General features: G+C 39.1%; 1 protein-coding gene across 10 annotated transcripts in view; it reads left to right on the top strand.

Moving 5' to 3' along the window:
• Positions 1 to 2,299: 2,299 nt before the first annotated feature.
• The window catches only part of LOC119476904 (dystrobrevin beta-like), a 46,696-nt gene continuing 23,840 nt past the window's right edge, over positions 2,300 to 25,155 (top strand). For 5 of the 10 annotated variants that reach the window (XM_037750550.1, XM_037750544.1, XM_037750545.1 and 2 more), the window contains exons 1-12: positions 2,301 to 2,734; positions 12,513 to 12,564; positions 16,592 to 16,683; positions 16,912 to 16,992; positions 17,262 to 17,475; positions 17,605 to 17,690; positions 18,302 to 18,456; positions 18,714 to 18,813; positions 19,242 to 19,408; positions 21,198 to 21,322; positions 22,611 to 22,682; positions 23,803 to 23,880. In XM_037750550.1, coding sequence (XP_037606478.1) covers positions 16,593 to 16,683; positions 16,912 to 16,992; positions 17,262 to 17,475; positions 17,605 to 17,690; positions 18,302 to 18,456; positions 18,714 to 18,813; positions 19,242 to 19,408; positions 21,198 to 21,322; positions 22,611 to 22,682; positions 23,803 to 23,880 — 1,169 coding nt within the window. In that variant the 5' untranslated portion in view covers positions 2,301 to 2,734; positions 12,513 to 12,564; position 16,592. Of the gene's footprint in view, positions 2,735 to 9,699; positions 9,844 to 12,512; positions 12,565 to 16,591; positions 16,684 to 16,911; positions 16,993 to 17,261; positions 17,476 to 17,604; positions 17,691 to 18,301; positions 18,457 to 18,713; positions 18,814 to 19,241; positions 19,409 to 21,197; positions 21,323 to 22,610; positions 22,683 to 23,802; positions 23,881 to 25,155 lie in introns of those variants that run through there. The other 5 variants (XM_037750551.1, XM_037750552.1, XM_037750546.1 and 2 more) reach the window with 5 other exon arrangements.

A 25,155-nucleotide genomic window follows, 5' to 3' on the forward strand; every position in this document is an offset into this window, starting at 1 on the left:
TTGCAACCAGAAGAGACCCTGAGAGGGTGGAGCTAAGTACAACCAAATGCGGAATAAGATACATTTTTAAGCGACCAAAAAGGTTATAATTAACTTTCATAAACTGTAAACACACTGAAAGGGTTAAAGTTGTAAGACGAAAAAAAGGACAACACCCAGACCAGACAACGCCGTGGTAGCAACCTGTCAATCACAAGGTAGCCACGCCCTAAATCATCCCCTGCTTTATGGTCTATTTGACTCTAAATGGGACCATAATTTACTAAATGAACATCATGCTGTATTGAAGAAGACTTGAAACTAGTGATTGAGACCATAAACTCATGTTTACAATGTTTACTAAGGTAATAAATCAAGTGAGAAGTAGGCTCATTTTCTCATAGACTTCTATACAATCAGACTTCTTTTTGCAACCAGAGGAGTCGCCCCCTGCTGGCTGTTAGAAAGAATGCAAGTTTAAGGCACTTAAACATTGGCCTCACTTTTCAGACCCGGAATTGATCTCCCAATGATGAGTAGTTATGGTCCAAACTTGTCACCTGTTCTGTTTGGGAAACTATCCAGCTAATTCATGTCCAAATTAGTTAGTAATATATAATATAGTCAGTGTTTCATTTTCATTGTAATCTGGCTAAAACACTGCAGAGTACAGCGGTGTGTGTGGTTTAATCACACAGGGCTGGTGAATTTCACAACCTCTGGAGAATGAAGGTTTGTCAAATACAATACAGAGAGACAGAGAGGCAGAGGTTGACTGACATGGTGGCAATACTGTTACAGCTTCTCCCTTTAGGGAATGGAGTATAAGTTTAAGTATAAAATTAAACTAGCCCACTGATGGGCCTCGGAGAGCCACCCAGTGGGCCGCGAAGGTGCTGCCTAATGTTTAGATTAACCGCTATTCTGTATTTCAGAGGTTATAGTGGGCTCACTTTTAAAGCTAGAGTGAAGATACTGGCATCATATGAAACTAGAAAAACCTGTGAACCAATGAATCCATTGTTACCAACCATGTCATACTAGCTTGTCGGAAAGGAGGCTAAATAACGCTCCAAAATTACGCTAAATTTTGGTGAGGAAAAACTGCCATGGCCATTTTCAAAGGGATCCCTTGACCTCTAACCTCAAGATACAGTATGTGAATGAAAAACGTTCTATATACCCACGAGTCTCCCCTTTACAGATATATATGTCACAGATGCGGTGACACAAAATTTAGCATTTTTGAAACCAGTAAAAGTGTGTGGTGAGGAAATATGACCCTGAATACTTTGGAATCATAATGGCAGGCAGTGATGGGTGAGGGTAAGCTGAATATCTATGTGGGTCATTACACCTGACAGTGGCATAACACATATTTACAGGCCAGTTTGTTATTTATTTGGGAAGGTGGTCCTCGGAAATGTTTTAACAATCGGAAGTGGGCCTCGAGGTACAAAAGGTTGAGAACCCCTGTTCTAACTTAACAAGCTTTAAATGGCAGTTGAAATACCCATTTATCTTTATCTAGGGTTGGCATGCAAGCAGGGAATTAAGCTGGCATAAAAGTCCAGTATTACTTAGAACTTAAACCTGCTTTATAATATGAAATGTCACTTTTTACAATATGGAACCTATAAATCAATTTTCAGCTATAAAAGTACTTGAGTACCCTAAATGTACTTCGATACTTTCTAATTTAACAAGCTTTAAATGGCAGTTGAACTATCCATTTATCTTTAGACAACTGTTCGGATGTAACGGTCGTCTATGGTAACGGTTGCTATGACGTTTAAGAGAGAACGTTAACCGTTGGAAGTTGTAACGGTTCAATTAAACGCCAATCTTTTTGGCATTAAAACTAAGTTAGTCACTGTAAAATCTGATTTAAACTGTTTTATTACCGGAATATGTTTAGTGACTAATGTTAATTAGCTGTTTTTGTGTGTGTCAGCGGCACACACGGCTCACTGTCACCGAAAGTAGCTTAGTTAGCCTACTTTTAACCACTGCTCTCAATGTAGTAAAAGGGGATTAAGCTAGCATAAAAGTCCGGTATTTATATAGAACTTAAACCTGCTTTATAATATGAAATGTCACTTTTTACAATATGGAACCTTTAATTCAGCTATAAAAGTACTTGAGTACCCTAAATGTACTTCCATACTTTCTAATTTAACAAGCTTTAAATGGCAGTTGAACTATCCATTTATCTTTAGACGACTGTTCGGATGTAACGGTCGTCTATGGTAACGGTTGCTATGACGTTTAAGAGAGAACGTTAACCGTTGGAAGTTGTAACGGTTCAATTAAACGCCATCTTTTTGGCATTAAAACTAAGTTAGTCACTGTAAAATCTGATTTAAACTGTTTTATTACCGGAATATGTTTAGTGACTAATGTTAATTAGCTGTTTTTGTGTGTGTCAGCGGCACACACGGCTCACTGTCACCGGAGAGAGGAGGGGGCAGGACGGACGGACGGACCGAAGAAGAGGAGTGACTTCTTCTTTCAAAAATAGTCCACTTCATCACAACCGGTACCAGAGCAGCGGTAGCGGGTTACGGAGGGTGTTAAACATGGTTTACAACGGGAATAAATAACGGGACCGGGACCGTATATTGTTTAAACAAGAAACGAGGCAGCGGCGAAAAGAGGAAGCGGATATTTGAAGAGAGAAGAAACTTGGTTTTTAAGTCACACGTTTCAGTGTTGATGGTATTTGAACCACGAATACCTGCCGAAAATAGTCCCGGTGAGTAGACCACCTCTCCAGCAGCCTGTTTAGAGATTAAACATAGTCAGAAAGTAAAGTTTTAAGGTTTTAATTGAGTCTGACTTTTTGATGTTAAATTTCCAACCGAGGTTTTGTGAGTTCAACAGAAACAAGGTGAACAGGGAGTTAAACTTTTCTCTGCAATATGGCCGCTCAGATGTCACACAGCTTCCCTGAGAGGCAGAGCCGAAAATGAGCTTATACTCAAGTACTTTTCTAAATTTCTTGGCAGCTGAAAGTGTCCAAAAGACACCTTATTTTAACAAAAAAGGTGCCTATCTGTCTTGAGCGTTCAAATCAAAACTACTGCTGAGTTATGCGCAGTAGTAGCTGTTCTGTATGGGAGGATCCTTATTCCATTCAAAAATATGGCAATTTTACGTTACCTGGCTTATTGCCAAACATACAGGCTTCATGGAACATATCTTAATACTTTTCTAAAATTGTTGGTGTACAAAGTGAAATTCGGCATATGTTAGTGGCTCTGATGAAGGATTTATGGCATGCATATTAAGTACAATTAACATGCAACAAGCTGGATGGAAACAGATGCAAAGTTAACTAGTAAGAATGTTTTAATAAGAATGCCAATGTTAGGGGTACTAAAATGGTTTAATAAATCAAAATGTGCTTTAATGAATCACCAGCAGTCTAATGAATCATTACATCTGACCTGAGTTATGCGCAGTAGTAGCTGTTCTGTATGGGAGGAACCTTATTCCATTCAAAAATCTGGCAATTTTTAAGTTACCTGGCTTATTGCCAAACATACAGGCTTTGTGGAACATAACTTAATACTTTTCTGAAATTGTTGGTGTACAGAGTGAAATTCGGCATTTATTAGATAGATAGATAGATAGACAGATAGATAGTAACTTTATTGATCCCGAGTGAAATTCAAGTTTCCAGCATCACAGTTCCATAGTGTAAAACATTTTAGTAAAAAGGCAGTCAAAGAGTTAGTAGTGCAAAGTACAAAGTACAAAAAAATATACCAGATATAAAAAATACAAGGAGATGACGGAAACTGTTAAAAGTGAATATAGTGCAGGGTAACAGCTGTGATACATGACTATTAAAAAAGTGAATATAGTGCAGAAGAGACTGTTAAAAGTGAATATAGTGCAGGGTAATTCCAGTAGCTTAGTCTATGAAAGTGCACTGTGTGCATTATTATCTGTCCTACAGACCGTGGCTCTGATGAAGGATTTATGGCATGCATATTAAGTACAATTAACATGAAGCTGAATGGAAACAGATGCACGTTAACTAGTAAGAATGTTATAATAATAATAGCAATGTTAGGGGTACTAAATCATTTCATCTGATCAGTTTGGGTGAAATGAAATGGTTTAATAAATCATAATATGCTTTAATGAATCACCAGCAGTCTAATGAATCATTATATCTGACCTGTTGGGTCAGCTGAAGTGATTTATCACACCACAACCTGCCAAAGGGTGTTATCGGAGATGGCCTCAGCATTTCTGGGGTCTAGCTGAATATAACAGCCCCATCCCCCCTCTCCTACATCCAAAATGTGTTTTAGAGCATATATAAGTATACAAACAGGGTAAAAAAAACAAGATATGGTTCTGAATAACATATTTTGCATTTCTGTACTGTAGTTTCTATATACTGATATATTTGTGATACTGATAAGCTAATATTTTCCTCCAATGTTGGTTGGCCTCCAGTTCATAAATAATTTGAAACTCTTTAATTCTTTGCGTTTTCCTCTCTCCCATTGAATATTTGAACCTTAAAGGTTGAGTATTCAAATTATGTTTTTGTTTTGTGACTATAGAGAGGCGAAGTCCCTCCCCTTCTAGTGGACCCCATGGGGCCTTACTTCGGAAAAAATACAAACAGTAGTCAACGGCGAGATACAAATAATTTTTTGATCCTGTTTGAATTGTGCCATGAATGTCACACATATGATGTTTGACAATTTAAAACATAATTTTGCAAGTCAAGAAAGTCTCAGCTTGTCGTTGTATCATTTAGTTTTGTGTGAAACCGCTCAGTGAACTACATCTCTAGTCTCATCAACACTAGCTAGCTAGCTAACTTTACATGTAGTTATGTTCCACGCACAAATGAAATGTTATCTTACCTGATGTGTTTTATCCAGCGACTCCTGGTCATTTTATCAGCCAGAAGTGAAAGAACGAGCGAGACCCGTTGCTCATGTGAGTACATCCCAGTATTAAACACATTGTAGCTTCAGCGAGAGAGATGCCACTTACGAGACTTTTGGGTGTGTCGTCTTTCTAATTACGTATTTTCACAGTCTGATACTTCAACAGTTTTGCAACAAACTGCAACTTTCGTGACTTGTAAAATTATCTTTTAAATTGACATACATCATATGTGTGATTCATGGCGCAATTCAAACAGGATCAAAAAAATATTTGTCTCTCGCCGTTGACTACCGTTCATATTTTTTCCGAAGTAAGGTCCCATGGTGGTCCACAGGAAGGGGCGGGACTTCACCTTTCTATAAACCAAACAAACAGATTTCATATTATATTCTGCTTTCTGTATCCCAATTAAAATTCAAAATATGGTTATTTTCTCCGCAACTGTTATTTTAACAGTTAAATAGTACGCAGACCATCAACCAAGCAGCTCTTTATTTATTTCTTTGTTTTATCAGCAGCTAAAGATAAAAAAGTCAAGTAATTGTCAAGTTCATTAACTAACAGTGCAATTATAGGCTGTGACAGAAAAAAAGTAGTTTAAAAATCCAAACCCTAGATCAAAAATCAGTCCAGTCAGTCAGGTTGGAGACTTTTCCAAACTGTTGCTCCCTGTGGAGGAAACTAAACAGAGAGGGGTGGCAGTAACAGATGGGCTGTGGCCCAAACAGGCCCCCTGAGGGTCTCCACTTTTTCCCTGGTTGATGCTTATTGTGCACTTTTAATTGAGCGGTGGGCGATTTGTTTACATCTTCAACGGGCAAAATGAGACAGCAAAACAAGAATTATCCGTCCCACTTTTCCAGGCACTCACCACCCTGTACATGATAACCAGTATATACTGTAAATATGTATCTTATTTTCCCCAAACAAACAAGCTTAGCATTTTATCTAAATGTACCTGAAGATAATACTTTGCGGTTTCTTCACACCAACCTCAACTACATAACATTTTATCTCTGTGTCTCCATATGGAAAGATTTGAGTTGTTTAGTTGATTTAGAATAGTGCTGAACTTTGTTACTGTCTCCATTGTGGGTTGGGAGATAATAGCGGTGGGGGTGAAACCTATGATTAGCACAACAGTCATTCCTATCTAGCCCCTGGTTTATATAATTTCTCAAGAGTTAAATTATAGTGAAATTTAAGTATTCCTCATTTTGCATGTAGGAGCAGTTGGATGGACCTCAGAGCTCTCTGCTCGTTTACTGTTTGGTATGTGTGATGCCTCTGATAGCTTGCAAGATGGCAGTAAAAAATGGGCAAAGAAATAGATTAAAGCTGATGGATTAGATCTATGGCTGAGACCGTGATTGAGAAGATTGTTGTGATGAACTTGCAAGTTGGTTGCACATATTGTAGAGTATTTCAGGTATGTCAGGCTGCAAGTTCAATGTCGAATAATCAAACATTTCTACTCTGTTGTGCACTTGAGAACGGTAGGTAGACACAACTTTCACTTCCCACATCTCTCTTTCTTTCTTTGTCTCTTTCACCATCTTGTTTCTCACTCTTTCCTTCCTTCCGGCTTCTCAGTATATCTCTTTGCATTTCTTCTTAATATCTTCTTGTCTCTTTCTGTATGCATTACGGTACGTTCACACCAAGAGCGAAGCCAACTTTTAGCGCGGCGCAATGACATACAAAGTCAATACAAAGAGGCGAATAGACGCAAATTTGCACTGGTTGATATATTTCAACTCGAGCGAGAAATTAGCTTGACGCTGGGTGGTGAAAGCCTATCAGCGTTGAGATTCTCCTCTTGTCGTCACTGACGTCCTGACCTTGTTGAGTCAGAAATGGAGAAAAAAAATATTGTGGCTGTATGTAGGCACCCAGAGCTACGATAGTACATCATATCTGTACAGAGACCGGTCAAAACTCTGTGTATAACTGTATGTGTATAAACCTTAGACGGTCTATGGTATAAACAACAACGTAGCTGTCGTATTTATGCCTAGATGACGTTATGTTGAGTGTTAATGGAGCAGCTGCATAGCCTGGCACTGATCAATCTGAACTCCATTCAGAAAACAAGCATTTTAAAAGATGTTTGCTTGTCGGTTTGCGGACAGACCTGACAAAGCATGAATTTAGACTTTTTACAAATCAACATCATTATGTAGTTATTTCGGCATCCTTTAGATCTGTTTATTCCAATTAAATTATAGCACAATCTGTTTATTTTGGGTTCATATCACAGTGGCGACGTGTGGCGCCGGCGTTTGTTTTTCCGACATGTCTGGGATTTCCACAACATGTACAAAGCAGCAAAACTGGTTATTTCTTCCATGGTTGAATGAAATGATGGAAAGAAAAGTTGTTGGTATCTATGGAGATAAACCCCTTCTCTTCTCCGGTGCATCTAGCGCGAATGAACACAAATGATACCGGCGGTCCATCTCGCGCGAGTAAAGCTTTACTCTTGGTGTGAATGCTACATTACCCTTTCTCTCTTTATTTCATGCTTTCTTGCTTTGCAATTGGCATTCCCACCTTACACTTCTCTGGGCAGAGCACCCTCCCCACCCAAGAGTCAGATCTGTTCAGGTTTCAGATCTAGACTTAATTCTGGTTTGGTTCCAGCCACACGTCTAGGGTTTCTGTAAATATAAATGGACGTGAGAGGAATCTGATAATAGGACACAAATGCTATGTTCACAAAAGTTATCACTTTAAGTAAAACAGCACTGTGATACTGTAAAACAATGCAATGGTCTGCTACGTTGGTCGGGCATGTTGCTTCAGGTACTGATGAGACGATGAAATATAATCCAGGAAGGCCAGTTTGAGTAATAGTTCCACAAGTTTGAAGGCTTTTCAGATGCCAAATCATTTCAAAGTGGGTTCAAATACTACAAGACAAGATTTTAGAACTCTTTTTTTGTCCTTTTTTTTGTGACAAATAGTAGTAATCTACCAAGAATGTGTGGTTGCAAGTATTTGATCAGCCAATGCAGCGTCTTACGTTGCATTGCAGTGTTGCAAAAGTTCAACTTTTTGCTGGATGAATGAGCACGTTTTGCCAAAGAACTGAGCGTAACTTGGCACAGATGCCAGCTGTGTCAACGCTCACTAATTTCCCATTGAAATGAATAAGGGGAGCTGCATTTCTTCGTGCACTGCTTTTGTCTGTCTGAATACAGCTTTGGAGAGCTTAAAAACAAACCTGGGAAGGGAAAGTGTTCAGCATTTTTCCAGTTTGGGTACATCAGAATCACTAAAAATCATCAACTTGAGTCCAGTTCTTGTGGAAGATCCTTAGTGCCGGTTCGGGCTATTTTAATCAGAAGAGTCCATCTTGAATGGTTGGTTGGAATAGGAGCAGGTTCTTTGGTACAACCCTCTAGACCTGTAAAACCCTCTACAACATACTCCACCATGTCTCCTCCTCAGAACATGCTATAACTTCTGACTCCCAGTCCTCCGAACAGCCTTGGCCTGCTGGCTGTCCATCTTTAACATGTAACCAGAGATGAGTTGCTTCTGTTTTTACCTGCCTGGTGTCAACCCCAGGGTCATGCCAGGTCAGTCGGGCTGTCTCTTTGGCAGCACAGGGGTCAAAGGTCATGAGCGAGAGATTGGAGAGGCAGGGAGGGGCTTTTGCTTTCGGTTCAACCTGCTTGTAGTCAATGCAGTTAAATGTGTTCCTCTCAAGTTAAGAATTAGTTGAAGTTATATAGAGTGATTGATGGATCTGACATTTTAGACACAACTGAACAACTGATCTACATATCTAAATATTATAAAAAATTATGGTTAGTTGCAACCCTATACCGTTACGGCTGTGTTTCAATTTCAATTTCAGTTCAACAATTTTGGCTTCTAATACAAGATAATCGATATAAAACGATTAATGTGCAGCTTTCTGTATCGCAATGACGCTCTTGTTTTTTTGTCTTGTGCATAGTCTGTATATAAGAAGTGGACGTTGTCACCGTGATGTCACCCATTGGTTTGTGGGACGGCTGGTCGGTGTAGGAGTATCCCCTCGTGGGAATTCTCCCTGGTGCACAAAGTTCTTCATAGATTTAGCCTCTTAATTTTGCTCTCAAAGTGCACCAGATTGATGCATTTAACTTTAAAATGAAGGCTACAAAATGTTCTTTCTAAATGCATGATGTTTCCAAACTCAATGAGTAGTCATGTTAAATAATCGTGACCTTAATATTGACCAAAATGATCGTGATTATGATTTTTGCCCTACCACCGTCATGCTCTCCTCCCTCGAAATATTCATGCATGCTTGCAGCAGCAGATTAGAATCAGTTCAGGTTATTCAGGGCATTCCTTATCCTGTAGAAACCTCAGCTAAAATGTTCCTGCTTTTTGTTTAACACCTAGTGACAGTTTATTTGGTCTCCATTATGTCTAAAATGTTTCAGGATATTTGAGACCATCCGAGGCAAACCACCGGTGGCGCAGTCAGCTCTTCGAAATATCCAAACTTCCAAGTCTCTCAATTTCCTGAAACCATAACTTTAAAAAAAATAATTTAGAAAGTTGCTGCGGGGGAGTTGTGGGTCCGTCTAGCGAGCCTCATCTGTTTCGTGTGTTACAGTTACAGTAAGAGTCGTTTAGAGGATAAATGGAGCTCATAGGTATGTCAGTGTCTAAAGTTGCAGCATACTGTATATATATCATGTACACACTGGTCAGGTCCTGTCAGGGCAGACGGTGAGAATAGCGAGCAGCTGCAAGCGGTAATGTGGTCATGTGGCATGCATGGTTTGTGTGTGGTGTGCAAAGAGGGTGGTAAACACCCTCTTACCCCTCTTTAGTACGGCCTCGCCTGCCTGACGCCCGTTTCTATACTGGTGTCCTCGCTGTGTCGCTTCTTCTGTCCAACAACACGTTATTTTGTGGATTCACCCCCAGAACACCGCGGTGAGTTGAGTGTAGGTGTTGATACAAAGAGTGATTTTGAAGCCTGTAGTTTGCATGTTTTAGACTGAAAGTAACTGATTCCTAACAACAGGTGTGTGAGTGTGTAAGAGAGAGTGTGTGTTTGCTTTCAGGACCATTTGCCTTCTTCAGGTGTTGGGCCGACAGTGTAGCCGCTGCTCAGATGAGATACTGTAGAGTGAGTGTGGTTATTGCACAGGTGCAGTGGTTGGGTGGTCTGCACTGATGCATCACCCCTCCTACACACACAATCACACAAACACTGAGACAAGAAGTAAATGTTGCTGACACTCGGCATCATAATATTTGCATCATGCAGTCATGCAGGATTACTTGAGTATATGTCCACGTGCAGTACTTATGTATAGGGCTGCCTGCAACTAACGCTTATTATATTTTCATTATGGATTTTCTGGTAGGGCTGGGCAATATGACGATATATATCGTCAAAATGTCTATCGTATATATTTTCCTATATAGCATTTCTATCATGAAATAGGCTAGGCCTATATTTATTTATTTTTTTCTCAATAATTCACTAATCTGTCACTAAAATGTTCTTAAAATGAGAAAATACTCAGTACTTTTCATTAGTCAAGTATTTTATTCACAGAGGAGTATACAAATATAGGCTTTACCATGGGGTTATTTTATAAAGACTATTTCATGAATTACCAGAAAACCTGCTATATCATGATATATATATATATATCGTTATCGAGATATGAAATGTATCGTGATAGAGGTTTTTGCCATATCACCCAGCCCTATTCTCTGGATTATTTTTTGGAGTAATTGATTAATACATATCCTTTATTTAACCAGGTAAAAACGCATTGAAATTAAAATCTCTTTCCAAAAGATAATTTAGATTAGAAAATAGTGACATTACAATTTCCCAGAGCCCAAAGTGTCATCTTAACCACCAAGTCCTCACATTTGAAAAAAATGGAGACAGTAATTGTGATTGACAAATAACTTTAAAGGATTGAATCAGTATCAAAATAGATCAATAGATAACCGATTTATCAACTTTCAGCCTAATCGTTTCAGCCGTATGACAGCACTGTAGAAGCACCTTCTTAAGTGCCGATATGATACTTAATTTTTCTGTAGATTTGTTTTTATTTCTTCTTTTAGGGAAAATTATCTTTTTAAAAAAAAAACATTATTCATTCAACAAAATAAGCCGGACTGCTTTCACACATTTTGGTCAGTGAAAGTATTGAAGTTCACTATCCTAAATCATCAACCATGTTTACTCAACAAGTGTGATACTGGGGGACATGTTGTGAAAATACAGTTGAAAATATAGTGTCAGGTTGACAGTTTTCTATGTAATGATTAAGATCATGTGTGGCATTTGTGGTTGGGAACCGGACGCCAACAGGAACATTGTATTCTTGTAACTGAAATGTCAACATGTCTGGTGATAATGTGACAGCAAACAGCACATTTAAATGACTATTGGTGTGTAGTATAGTATTGTGTCTTTTGTTTTGTTTATGTTTGTTGTAGCATTTGAGTTTTTATCTCTAATATAGTGAAATATTCACTGTATGTATCAGTTGTCTGTGTGATATCTATTGGTTGTGCTTGTGTCAGCTGCTGACAGGATGTAACTATCTGCCTCTTGCAGTTTGTCTTGTTTTCTATTCAGGCACACGACTGTCTTTAGGTTTTCTGTGCATTTACACCCATTTGTTAAAGCTGTCTGCATGAATTCAGCCTCCTCCATGAGCAGAATATAATCCAAGTGCTGATATATACTGTGTTTTGTGGTCATTGTACCCATGAGGCTTGAGTTAGACTTCATTTGTGGGACAATATTTTGATTCTTTGTTGTGGGGAGGATTGCTGACTGCTGTCGTGAGAGCGAACAAAGCAAACAGAGCCTTAATGACATGTCAGCGTGTGAATTCAATATATTTTGTTTGGGCAAGGTTTTGTTGACTCGGCAGCTGTTTAGCATTGGCTGACTTTTCTAATGTTTTCAGCAAAACAGTGAATAATTATTTACAAATGGTAATAACTTGTTTCCAGCTTCACAAGAATATATTCAGAGCATATGTCAAGAAGAAGAGGAACATGGTTTTGATTGACCTTACATTTTGAATAACCTTAAATGATGTGTTGAGCAGTGATGTGAATTGACAAGTGTGACTGTAGCATTAGTAGAGGGAGTACTTTGTGCTGTGTTGCAATCTGATGGCCTAGTTTTGAGAACAAGAGTCATATTTGTGATGGATAATAGGGCTGGGACAGGGCTTTAAATCAGAGCAACCTGCAATACATCAGTCATAAAATGAGTAATTGATTAAACATCACAGATAAAAATGGACTATCAAAGGATGTTCAGCTGTTTTTAAGGCGAGCTATAATCAGGAAGGATCCTTCATCGTATCAGCAGTGACTACAGATTACATAAGCGACCAGAATTCATTTATAACATAATGAAAAGACAATTTTGCAAACATGTGCACAAGTCTACTGAGTGAATAGAGATGTAGGAGAGTGTGTACCCCACTGGTTGTGTTTAGGGTGTGTCTATATTAGTGTGCGTCTTCAAAAGAGCTTTAGACATCATTGTCTACAGACTGAAAAGACTTTTCAAATTGCCTTTCTCTTCTCTCTCTGTGTCTCTCTGCTAGACGTCCTTTATTGAGGCTCCTCTGTCTTGTGTGACCCCCCTGACACAGAGAGGTATGACCATGCACACAAACACACACACACAAACACACCCACACACCCACACACAAACACACACACACACTGCCTATATGGAGAAAAAATTGAAGCATTCAGCAATGTTTTCTAAATCTTAAGCCAGAAGTTAGTGGAGGACTGAGAGTGTGTCCTCTGTGTGTATTCAGGGCAGCGTGTGCTGTTGGTGTGTTTGTTTCCGTAAAGCTCAGCAAATGTCAGCCATAATAAAACACCATGGTGCAACAGCAGTGTGCATCGCCACCCACACAAACATAGGAAAGCAACACAAATGCAGTCAGTCAGCAATGTATACCTCTCTACTTCCGTTCCCTTCTCTTTCTTTCTTTCCTTCCTTCTATACTTTACTTTCTATAGCTAAAAGAGAAGACTTTAACCTCTTTGGTGTTCTTTTATCATTTGTCTGAGTTTAAGGAGAACGCTGACTTTCTGTAACTTGAAGTATTTTCCAGAAGTTTGACTTTATCCTTTAACAAAAGGACAGAACATGAAACATCAGTGCCGTTGGTTTCCTGATCACCTACGTTCAAGTTATCATATTATATCTTGATAAGAGAAGATTGATATATATACCGCTGTGCAAAATCAACATTTCATATTTCATATGTGCAATAATAACCCAACCACTCATTCAATCTATTTTTTATATTTTGTTTTTTACAGTTAACTTACTTACTATATCTTTATTGTTTACTTTCTTATTTTTAAAAAAACATTTTTTAATGATGCCTCTTATTGTTTGCACTCTACCCCTTTGCTGCTGTAATCCTGCAAACTTCCGGGCTAATAAAGGATTATCTTATCTTATCTTAAGAGAAGAGGGAACTGTAAAAGCCTTTACACACCGGGGATGTGACGAATAAACAACACGAAAATACTAAATACTGGCCTGCGACTATTATATGTCTAGGGCTTTTATTGTGAAAGGTAAGACCAGAAGAAGTGGATCTGGTCTGCGCTGTCTACCTTTGTCAGGAGTAATACAGTTTGCCGTCTCGGTTCAGACTACGGAGCCTCTGTGTTGTTGTTTCATAAATATAGCCGCAATTCAACCGGTTCCGCACAACGTGATTGGTTGATGCCTTTATTCGCGGTGCAAAAGCTCAGAAAATCGGCCTTGTATATAATATATAATATAAACCTAGAACTGCTTCAAGTATGATGTTGTATGTTTACCTACAATATCTCACTCAGCCTATATTCGATAGTATAGAGTGAATTTTGGTCAGGTTGCTGCCGGTGCTTTGTTCATTTATGAAGCAGGGATCTGGGTAAAAGCCTGTCTGATGTACGTCACTTTCTAAAAATAAAGTTTCGATCTATTTCCTGGAACCAACCTTTGTACTTCGACCCAGTGATTGGGAAAACAGCAGCCAAGCTGTTCCTGGCCCTCTGACATAGTTGGGGGTAATTGCGGGATGTATAATTATATCTAAGATCGTTTAAAGCTTGCAGAGTTAAAATAGGAAGCAAACCTCACAGCCCAAATGTTCCCCCATGTCAGCTATAGACAGACATAGACAGACAGACAGGGTGCAGTTATCACTAAGGCCAGGCTGGAAATAACAGTTTACTCACCGTGGGAGTCCGGCGTGGTAACTGGTGAACTGGGGAGTTTTTTTTTGGCTCATGTAACATCCAGACAGCTCTTCTGTGAAGTTATAATGATCCAAGTGTCTATAAAACCTCTCAGCAACAAACTCTTCATTAACTCACATGCATCCACCTGTTCAGCTGACTTCCTTTATTGCTGGCTGTCCTTTTAAAGGGATAGTTCGGGTGTTTTTGAAGTGGGGTTGTATGAGGTATTTATCCATAGTCGGTGTATTACCTACAGTAGATGGTGGTCGGCACCCCCCTAATTTGGAGAGGAGTACCGACACAGGAGCAAAGCAATGTACTGCTGTGGACGGGGATGGCAGCAAAACTATTTTAGCAACCTAAAAAAATCAATATCCGTTTAGGTGTACGCTATATTTACTATATTTTCACCACTTTATCTTGCCGTCAGACAGCCCTTCACTTCGCTTTTCCAATGGGGAACTGCACTGAAATTTACACACCAAATGATCAATCGATTAATTGAGAAAATAATCTACAACACAAGTGGGAAATTATTAGCTTGTTTGTCATGCACCAGTAAACACTATAATAAGGCCTACTCTCTTTACATACGCAGCTCTGCCCAATCACAGCTTCATATGTAAAATATCTGCTCGGTGTTCAATACTCCAAAATGCACAGTTACTTTCTGTTTTTAAGCTCCTGATGTATCTGTGGGTTCCAGTTTTTATCAGATATGTATCAGCGGTCAATATGGAGCTTACAGTCGTGTAACATGAGACAGACTCTGACAAAGGCTGTGGAGTGTTTCTAGTGTCTGACTCAAGGGCACTCAGAAGGAGTGGCAGCACGACGGCCACTGTAAGCTGTACCGAGAGAGCATTTGGTTTAGAAGAAAGAAAGTTACACTTAACAAGCTGGTATCAGCAGCCTTGAGACTGAATCAGCTGTATAAAGATGTACGGGGATGTAAGAAAGAGAGTGTGTGTGTCTGAGAGTGTGTGTGAGAGGGAGAGAGAGAGTGACTGAAAGGAGGAATCCTTCTTTTGTCTGGGTGAAGCATGAAGTCTCCTGGGAAGCTTTCAAATCCCCTCTGGAATGTGTGTGTTGTGTGTGTGTGTTGTGCTTGTGTGTGTGTGTGTGTGTGTGTGTGTGTGTGTGTGGGTGTGTGTGTGTGTGTGTGTGTTGTGCGTCTGTGTGTGTGTGTGTGTGTGTGTGTGTGTGTGTGCGTGCGTGTGTGACTTGGGGGTTGGCTTGTCACCACATTTATACTAGGAATGCAAATATTAGTGTGTGTCTGTGCGTGTTTCAGTTTTGTGGTGTAGTGTAACTGTTACCATGGCGACTGATATCCTGTGGTGTTTTCTGTGTCACCTGACAGCAGCGGTTGACAGCTAACTTTCTTTCTTTCCATTCCCTCTGTCTTTCTTTCTTTCGTTTCCTTTCCTTTCCTTTCCTTTCTTGTCTTTCCTTCTTTCCTTTCCTTCTGTCTTTCTTTCTTTCTTTGTTTCTTTCCTTCTTTCCTTTCTTTTGTCTTTCCTTCTTTCATTCATTCTGTCTTTCTTTCTTTCCTTCCCTACTTCCTTCCTCCTGTCTTATTTTATTTCCTTCTTTCCTTCCTTCTATCTTTCTGTCTTTCCTTCTTTCCTTTCCTTCTGTCTTTCTTTCTTTGCTTTCTTCTGTCTTTCCTTCTTTCATTCTTTCTTTCTTTCTTTCCTTCCCTCCATCCTTCTGTCTTTATTTTATTTCCTTCTTTCCTTCCTTCTGTTTTTTTTTCTTTCCTTCTTTCCTTCCTTCTGTCTTTCTTTTTCTTTCTTTCCTTCTTTCCTTCCATCTTTCTTTCTTTATTTCCTTCTTTCCTTCCTTCTATCTATCTTTCTTTCTTTCTTTCTGTTACAGTCCCCCTCTCTCTCTTTATCTCTGTCCAGTAGTCTAAATGCCAGCCTTCGGATCAGGTTTCCTCAGCTGCTCTCATTAATGTGTTTATTTACCAAGCACTCAGCTCATCCTCTGGTGGCCCTGAATTTGACTCTGAGCTGTCGACCTCTAGTGAGTGTGTGTGTGAGAGTGTGTGTGTGTGTGTATGTATGTGGGTGGGTGTGGCGGTATGCAGACAGTTGTCCTGTGTGTCACAGTCACACAGTGCCTGGTTTGTCCCTGTATTTGCCGTCTATTTAGTCACTTATGAAGTCCTTAACTAAGGTTTATCTGAATTTTAAGTCACTTTTTAAAATGCTGAACAAATCACATCCACCAGAAACATTTCAGACAACATTACAAGAATTACCAAAACAGAAATGCACTCAGTCAGAAAATTAGGTTAAAGCTAACTCTAGTATACCAACTCGTTTACATGGTCCCTTTACAAATATAAGTGTTTCATGATGTTTTCAGTGCTTTTGATGGAGACCCAGGTGCTGAGTTTTTCTGCTGTTTTGTGCAGGATGGTGATGGAGGAGGGGGGACAGAGAGACAGAGGGAGGGGGACTCCAACCACAGCAGAAGCAGAGGGAAGACAGATCCTCGTAGAGCTCGGTGAGTGACCTTTGACACATCATATAAGCCTTAACATGGCCTCTGGAAGGAACCCAGGGTGGATTTTTCCTTTCCTTGATTGTTCTGGTTTCGGTATTTTGCAGAAGAACAATGTTTATTTTGAGTGGTTATCATCTGAGATTGATGAGATTGTCATGAGCTCAGAGATTTTCTTTTTCTCCATTACAGATAAGTAAGTTTGTAAATGTCTTTTTCTCTTCATTACAGGGGAGCAGAACTTGGATACCATTTGTCTCTCCACATATCGAACAGCCTGCAAGCTCCGATTCATACAAAAGAGATGCAACTGTAAGTCATCCCTGGTCTCCTTCAGCATCATCGTTGCTCTCTAGTGCTATTTTAACAACATTTCAAAGTCTTAATACAGACATTTTCTGTAAAATAAGTTTGAGATATAGAAACTTTTCTATGTGTCAAATATCTTGTCACCTGTTCTTCAAGTTGTCACACCAACTGTTTAGGTTAAATAAGTTTTCAGAAAATGTTTTTAAACTAAAATAAGCTTTTTAAAATCACTGTGTGTGAATATTTCACTGACTCGACACGTCTCGTTCCAGTGCATCTGATCGACATATACAATGTGATTGAGGCGGTGCGGGATGCTGGTCTGAACGCTGTAGAGCTGAACGCCGGCATCTCTGTGACCAGACTGGAGAACTTGGTGTCCTCCCTGTTCAACCAGCTCAGCAAGCGCCTGCCCACCACACACACCATCAACCCGCAAGAGAGCACCGTCCTGTTAATGGAGTTCATGCTGTCCGCCATTGACAGGTAACTACGGAGAAATCTGTGGATGCTTCAGAAGGATATGTGATCATAAATGTGATAATATCACGTGATTTTATATAAAAGTGAGGGTGACATATACTGAACTATAGTGTCACATGTGTTTTGTTTCAGTGAGCCTGACAGTCGCCTGACGGTGCTCTCTGTGAAGGCGATGCTGGCCACACTGTGTGGAGGGAAACTGATAGATAAACTCCGCTGTGAGTACCAGAAGATACCATTATGACTGACATGGAATCTGTTACAGATCTGTTATCTTACATTTCCCAGAAACACTTCAGACATTCCCCAGAAAATGGGCATAAACTACTGATTTCACATGTAGGCGTTGGGTGTAAACACAGAGATAGAAATAGTGATAATGATAGCATAACAGGAGCAAGAGTATACATTTTGTATTTAAGTTATTGGTATTTTTTCATATATTACGGACTGTGCACTTTAATCAACATTAATTAAAATGTTTTACTTCATTTTTTTTACTGGATTTATGTCTAATAACTTGGACTTTTTGCAACGTTCCCTCAATATTTTAGTGTGAATTTCAGCAAGATATATACATGTAGCACATGTGCCACCTTATGGAAAATGCAGGTCAATGCTGCTGTGTCCTCATGTTAATTTACCTGCTCTTTTATTAATCACCTTATAGAGACTCACAAGGCCAACCATTAAAATGTAGGTTAAGATTTAGATTTCAGTTAAAGTTAGGGTAAGGGTCTGGTATAGGCATGTAGTGTGGTTATGTTTGGGTTAAGTCTTCAGGAAATTAATATCATTTAATGCGTTCTTTTCAATTGTGTTTGTGTAGATGTGTTTTCTCAGGTATCTGACTCCAGCGGCGTGTTAGTCCAGTCCAAGTTTGATGGTTTCCTGAGGGAGGCTCTCAAGCTGCCCACCGCTGCACATGAAGGACCGTCCTTTGGCTACACACACACCTTAGCACGCTCATGCTTCCCACAACAGGTTCGCTTACACACACCTCATCCATCTGTCTTTTATTATATAGATTTACAGTATTTCATAGTTTACATTAAACCTAATTTTCTTTTGCCTGCTATTTCTAATAACAGTATTATATTATTATTTTTGTGTTTCTGCAACAACCTAATCATAAAAACTGAATCTGATTCTAATGGTTAATGTTTTTTTTGGGGGGCTTTATTGTTTATTGTATTTTCTGTGTTCCTGAAGAGTTTTGTCTTTTGTTATTGTTGATGTAGAAGAGGGTGATGCTCAACATGTTCCTGGACATCGTATCTGACCCTCCTCAGTGTCTTGTCTGGCTGCCTCTCATGCACCGCATGGCCAACGTGGAGCATGGTACACACACATATACACAAACTTATATCAGCTTGCAATTTTTATGGTCTGAAATTTACTTGCACTGCAGTAAATTGCAGCAATACATGTTTTCATGGTGTGTACTTTTACATATATTTGGCCTCCAGTTTCTAAGTTCATTTTTAAACCTAAGTTTGTCCTTTTGGTTTTTTTAATTTATTGTTTTTTAGATCATTTTAGATTCCAGTAAACTTAAGGGAGCAATGGGTAGAAATGGAACACTGCTTCAGACATATTTTTAGCACAGTTATAATAATATATAATAATTTGAGGCATTGTCAAAAATATTTGTTATATTAAAAGTTTGCAATATAAACAAATAAGTATAAGATAACTTGTGAGACTCATCTGTGTTGCTTAGCTAAAACTATCGATGACAGATTCTGCCTCTCTTCTCTCTCTCTCAGTCTATCATCCCGTGTCATGCTCCTACTGTCGTGGCAACGGCATGACGGGCTTCCGCTATCGCTGCCTCCGTTGCCGTGGTTACCAGCTCTGCCAAAACTGCTTCTGGCGCAGCAACGCCAGCGGCTCTCACAGCAGCCAGCATCAGATGAAGGAGCACTCGTCCTGGGTGAGTCACAGTGTGATTACTCATTCATCACACCAGGGGGCACTCCATGTGTGTATGTGTGTGTGTGTGGACCTCCATCTTTGTGAGAACCATAGTGAATTTTAGACCTTGACAGTGGGACACATGACATGACAATTTTTGTCATTTTGTTTTGTAAGGGTTAAGACTTGGTTTTAGGGTTAAGGTCAGAATTAGGATTAGTTTAACCTCTTCCACTCTACCTCTTTTTACCATAGACCAGTTTTTGTCTTTTTTAGGGGGGTACAGGGGGTCTTTAGGGGAGATAGCAGGTCAACAGTATATGTCACATTGAAGTGGTGTACATCATCTGAAAGCTGGAAACCTGATGATTAATTTGAGATGCAGCTCAGCTCTGTATGTCAAGCTGTTATAGTCACAAATCAGAAATGAATAAATAATTAATTAAAATAAATTATGAAAGTGTATAGAACATTATGATAGAAGTATATGATTTCCTTCCCCATGCTCTATTATGTATCATAAGTTGTTGCAGCAATTTTTGGGTTGACACCATTTGTTACATAGATTTGGTGCTAAATTTAATTGTTTTTTACATTTCGAGAATTGATAAAAATCATCAATAATCCCTCCAAAATACCACAATATGACACCTAGACCTTGAGGAACACCAAAGAAAAATCCATGCTGTGATTTGGTATCAAAAACTTTCGACATTTGGAGATTTCGGCAAGAATCATGGGCTCACATAGAACCCATTTTCATTCAAATATCTTGAGGTGAGAGGTGAAGGGACCCCTTTGGAAATGGCTATGACAGTTTTTCTTTGCTAATTTTAAGCGTAACTTCCAATGGACTCCTTAGGGTTTCTAGTTTTATATGATACCAGTACCTCCGCTCTAAAGTAAAGGATTTGAAGAGATTAAAGATCATCCTTACTGTATGTATCCAAAACTTTCAAATATCCCTTGATAAATTTGGACAGGTGTATTTCCATCCAAATATTGTTAGCTTTTTGCTCATTATGATGTATTTATTTCCAAAAATCTGAATGGAAATGCTACAATCCCAAAACATTACAGTAATATTCAAAATTCTAGCCTGAAGGGGGGAAATGTTTTCAATGAAGAAATGACATTCTAATGGATGGAAACATAGTTGTTGAATTATTCATCAGCCAGGCTTGGAATAATTTGTCTTATTGATGTTTCAGGGATAAATCTCTTCACTAGTGCAGCTCCTGCCTGTCCAACAGAGTCTTCTCATCCTAATAATCCTCAGCAGGCTTTACATATCATTTCCAGCAGGATTCAGTTTTGGGCTCTATTTTATTCTCAGTTTATCTGCTTCACTTCGCCACTACACTTTACACTAAGGAAACACAGTGACATCGTCTCTCCTGCCTGTTTAGATGAGGTGTGCTGCATGCACCTGTGTTAAAAAACATAATCAGAAACTGAAGCTAGAATTTTAAAAAAAATTGCTTCCAAGTTCAAATATTATATATTTTGTATTTTCATAGCAATTTATCCCCCACATGTCCTCGAGGATTTCCTGGAGAGGAAAAACAGGGAAAACATCAATCAAACCTTGTCAATAATCAGTCAGAGAAGATGTAATACTGTACTGTAGTGGACATGACACAGAAGAGCATGTTGGTGAGACTCAACAGGAACGATCCATCCTGATCTATTTTATTCAAGAAGTTCAGTCCTGCTCTTTAACGCGGTTAACATTGCTGCAAAACAACAACACAAAGATCACACAGTTTATGAATGATGACTTGATGTTTGTGTGCGTGTGTTTGTAGAAGTCCCCGGCGTCAAAGCTTGGCCGAGCCCTGGGCAGGACTCTGGGCTGTGTGTCGTCCAGAGAGCAACGTCATCCTGTTTACTCAGAGGAACCTGTGAGGACCCTCAACCTTTCCAACATAGTGTAAGACCTCACCCACACTCACACACACTAATGAATCATTAATCGGTCTGCATCACAAACAGAACACGTAAAAAGTGTCTGCTGCTAACCGTGTTAACTGACTCTCACGGGAGATGTTGAAAACACAAACATGTAGGTGTCCTCGTAAAAGTCTTCAATTTGACTTTAATCCGTTTTAAATACATACTCATCTGTGTTTATTATCTGCGCCGACCATTAAGGTAAGTTACTACGAGCAACCACAGACACTTTTGGCTGAAAGTCACCGGTTAACACAATTAGCAGACAGTAGAGTCACTGCGACTTGCCACCGCAGTAATGGCGGTGCTGCTAGATGGCGGAACACACAAAGCGCTCGCCGGATTCGTCTATAAACAGCACTGTTAGATCAGCAATATGGATGGAAATGATGTCACATGGTATTTCAAGAGTCAAAAATATTTACACCTTATTTTGTTGCTTTTTAATAACAATGTTCTTGGAATAATAAGCAACAAAATGTTAAAAACCTGCAACTCAATTTGACCATTTCGTCACACTACTATTCCTCTGAAAGACTAAATTATTTCCCGTCCCTTTATGGAAGTACAAACAACGTTAATGCTGCATAAGGCACTAGTTAATGTTCAGTCAGGCAGTTGAAGGGCTTTGTAGCTCTGAAAATGGTACCTGTTCATTACAGAAAGTGAAACATTTACCACTAAGTCGCAGACTCTCGACCTACAATAACATTTTGGTGTGTTATCACCGCTACAGCTACATGTACACAAAAACTTCAGATAACACGAGACCTCAAAGGTCCCACCTCTATAGTTTGGTCGCTCCGCCCCTCGTGGCGGATCCACACGGTTTGATTTCCCAAACATCGGCAGACTGGGTCATTACAGACCTCCAAGCACTGGACACATAATCAGGCCAGCACACACACTCACAGAGAGACTGCACTTATCACAGATGTGAGTATGTTTATACTTATAATGCTGCATCAGGTTTATTCCTCTCTCAAACTTTAATTCTTCTGAATTTCTGTCTTTTTTCCCTCTGGTTCTGCATTCATTCTCTCCCTCTCTCTCTGGTGATCTTTGCCCTGTCTGTGTTTGCACAGACTGCAATTCACTATTGCATGACTGCACTCAAAAGCACGTGAGAGAGAGTTTGTGTGTGTGTGTGTGTGTGTGTAAGAATGTGTGTTTTCTGGACAGGCAGGACTTTGTGTTTTAATGATTTAATGTTGTTATCAATACTCTGTGTTTACACTGTTGATAATACATTATGTTTGTGTGTGCAGCCCCTCTCGCCCCACTGGGAACACCAGTGAAGCCATGATGCTGTCCGCCTCAGTGCCCGAGTCCGCCAAGAGGTAAAGACTGACATTGAGAGTTAGAAAACACCAATTTAGTGTTTGATATATTTTGTTCTGTCTGATTAGACAATTTTCTGGAGTTTAAAGCCACAGGTTGAATGGGTAATGACTTGTTTCAGTCAGCATAAATGGATTTTTAATAGCTTGCTTCATTCCCTTGTTCCTTGTAAATTACTCTGCATAAACTTTACACCAATTGTCAATTTTATTTCACTGATTAGACTTGATGAGAGTAAAATTTGAGTCTCTTATGCAGCAATTAGTAACAACATGAAGTAAAAAAAATAGTTATCTTTTAAATTATGTGGATTTTGCTGCTTTTATGTGACAGTGTATTGAACATTTTGGGGTTTTGGACTGTTCCTCTGATAAAACAAGACATTTGAAGATAGAAAATTGTGTTGCACAGTTTTCTACGGTGGCTGAGAGTGCTCAACGTGCTACAACCCAAGAAAACATATACATATCCATTTCCTCTCTTTTTGTCAAGGTGCAGCGCGTTGAGCTCTCGGTCATTGTACTTTTCACATTTTGTGGAGCAAATGATTAATGTTTAATCAGAAAAACTGTTGACACATTCATCGATTATAAAAATGATTCTTAGTTGCAGCCCAAAAGTGACCAGAGTAATAAAACAGATGGCATTTGAAAAGAAAGACATCTTTAAATTAATTAAATTAAAGATCTACATGATGTGGTTTCCTGGATGTCACTTTTTACCTTGTCTGCTTCATGGAAAAAAAAAATATATTTACTAATTACTTAACAAGTTTTTAGTTGCTATTTTCTAAAGTTAGACATTGAATAGCCCTTTCCATCCAAATGTTGGAGGACTGAAAACAAAGATTTTATCGTTCCAAAGTCTGACAGTCTGATATGATGTACGTATTTTACAAATACATTCCATTATATTGCCAAACTCCTCCCAAAAAAGATAAATCTTACCGTATGCAGAGTGAGCAGAATGACAGCAATAAAAGTACAATGAAAACATGTAAGGAATCACATTTTATTGTTTGAAAATAAATGAAATATGTCAAGATATGAGATCTATAGTTAATGAGAATACATTGTAATCTGAATAATGTAAATTCACGTCTGTTTTTCCCTCGTCCAGTTTGGCAGCCGCTCAGCGTATGAACGAGGAACACGCTCTGATCGCTGCGTACGTGAATCGCCTCCAGACCAGCCCATGGTGAGAGTGCAGTACAGTTACGCTTTGCAGTTTTTTTTAAGTTTTTTATTTTATATGTTGCTAGGCAACCACCAAATGAGTGCTAATGTTACCTTATTACAAACCCTGTACACAACCCAAATAGTTAACAGTACAGTTTAAATGAAAGAAAACAACTTACCAAAAATCTCAAGTACTGCACTGATTTTTCTCCTGCTGTTTTCTGTTCAGATCATATCTAGCAAAAGTCACCACAATGAGAAAAACGTTAATGACGTTGGGTGTTTTTCCGCTTTGAGTTGGATTTTTTTCAACTCAAGGCGTTCAGGGTGCTCCTGTAAAAACGCGAAGCGCTCAGCAACGCAAAAGCAGTAACACAAAAGCAGCAACACAAAAGCAGGGTGCCAAACACTTCCATCTCATTGAAAACAATTACAAAAAGCCACCCTAGGCTGCTTAAATGCACTCTGTCTGATCGGGACCTAAGCCAGTTAAGTGTATTCCAGTGTAGTTTATTATCAGTATAGTGAAGATCAAGTAAAAACAAAAGAAATCTGTGTAAATCCTCTCCGAGCTGTTTGATTGCAGGTTGTGCACTGAATCTCTATTAGATTGATTTAAAAACAATCAGCCCCTGTCATGTGTTACAGTTCAAACACAGAACGTCCCAACTGCTGCTTCTGCATCATCGCTGTGTCCAGCATCCTTTTAGCCTCATTTAGTCATTGATCAGAAGTTTGCCTACAGCATAAAGTCTTACTGTAAAGCCTCCATTCCCAGGGTCAGATGGATAAATGATTCATTACTGACATTATATTCTTACATCTTATAAAATGTTAAACATCTCACCAAACCAGAGCTTGAATTTAACTGTTTACTGAAGGAAATGTTGGACCTGATTTTAGCGTCATTTTGGTTCTTTTAGGAGGTAGTTAAACTGAAAAAGTAGATTCATATTACATGTTAACAAATACATTTTTTTGCATTATTGCTGGAAACTGGCAGCAGATGTTACAGAACACAATTTTCCACTATTAAAGCAATCCATATTCCACTTATTGGTTGTGTTACAGTGGCAGTGTGTGGTTGGCATGTTCCTCTACTGCTGGGAGCGTAGTGGCAACATTTTCTACTACTGCAGGCTGTGTTCATGGCTTTCATTTGATTGGAGAGCAGAATGCACTATAAAGTTTTGCTTATAATAGTATAGGCTCCCATTTGTCACCTGCAGTTGCTTACAGGGGACATTTGACACATTCATACTGTGAGTCAATATTTAACAGCTCAAGAAAAAAA

Source organism: Sebastes umbrosus, chromosome 18 (genome assembly GCF_015220745.1).
Source record: "Sebastes umbrosus isolate fSebUmb1 chromosome 18, fSebUmb1.pri, whole genome shotgun sequence".
In the NCBI taxonomy this organism is placed as follows: domain Eukaryota; kingdom Metazoa; phylum Chordata; class Actinopteri; order Perciformes; family Sebastidae; genus Sebastes; species Sebastes umbrosus.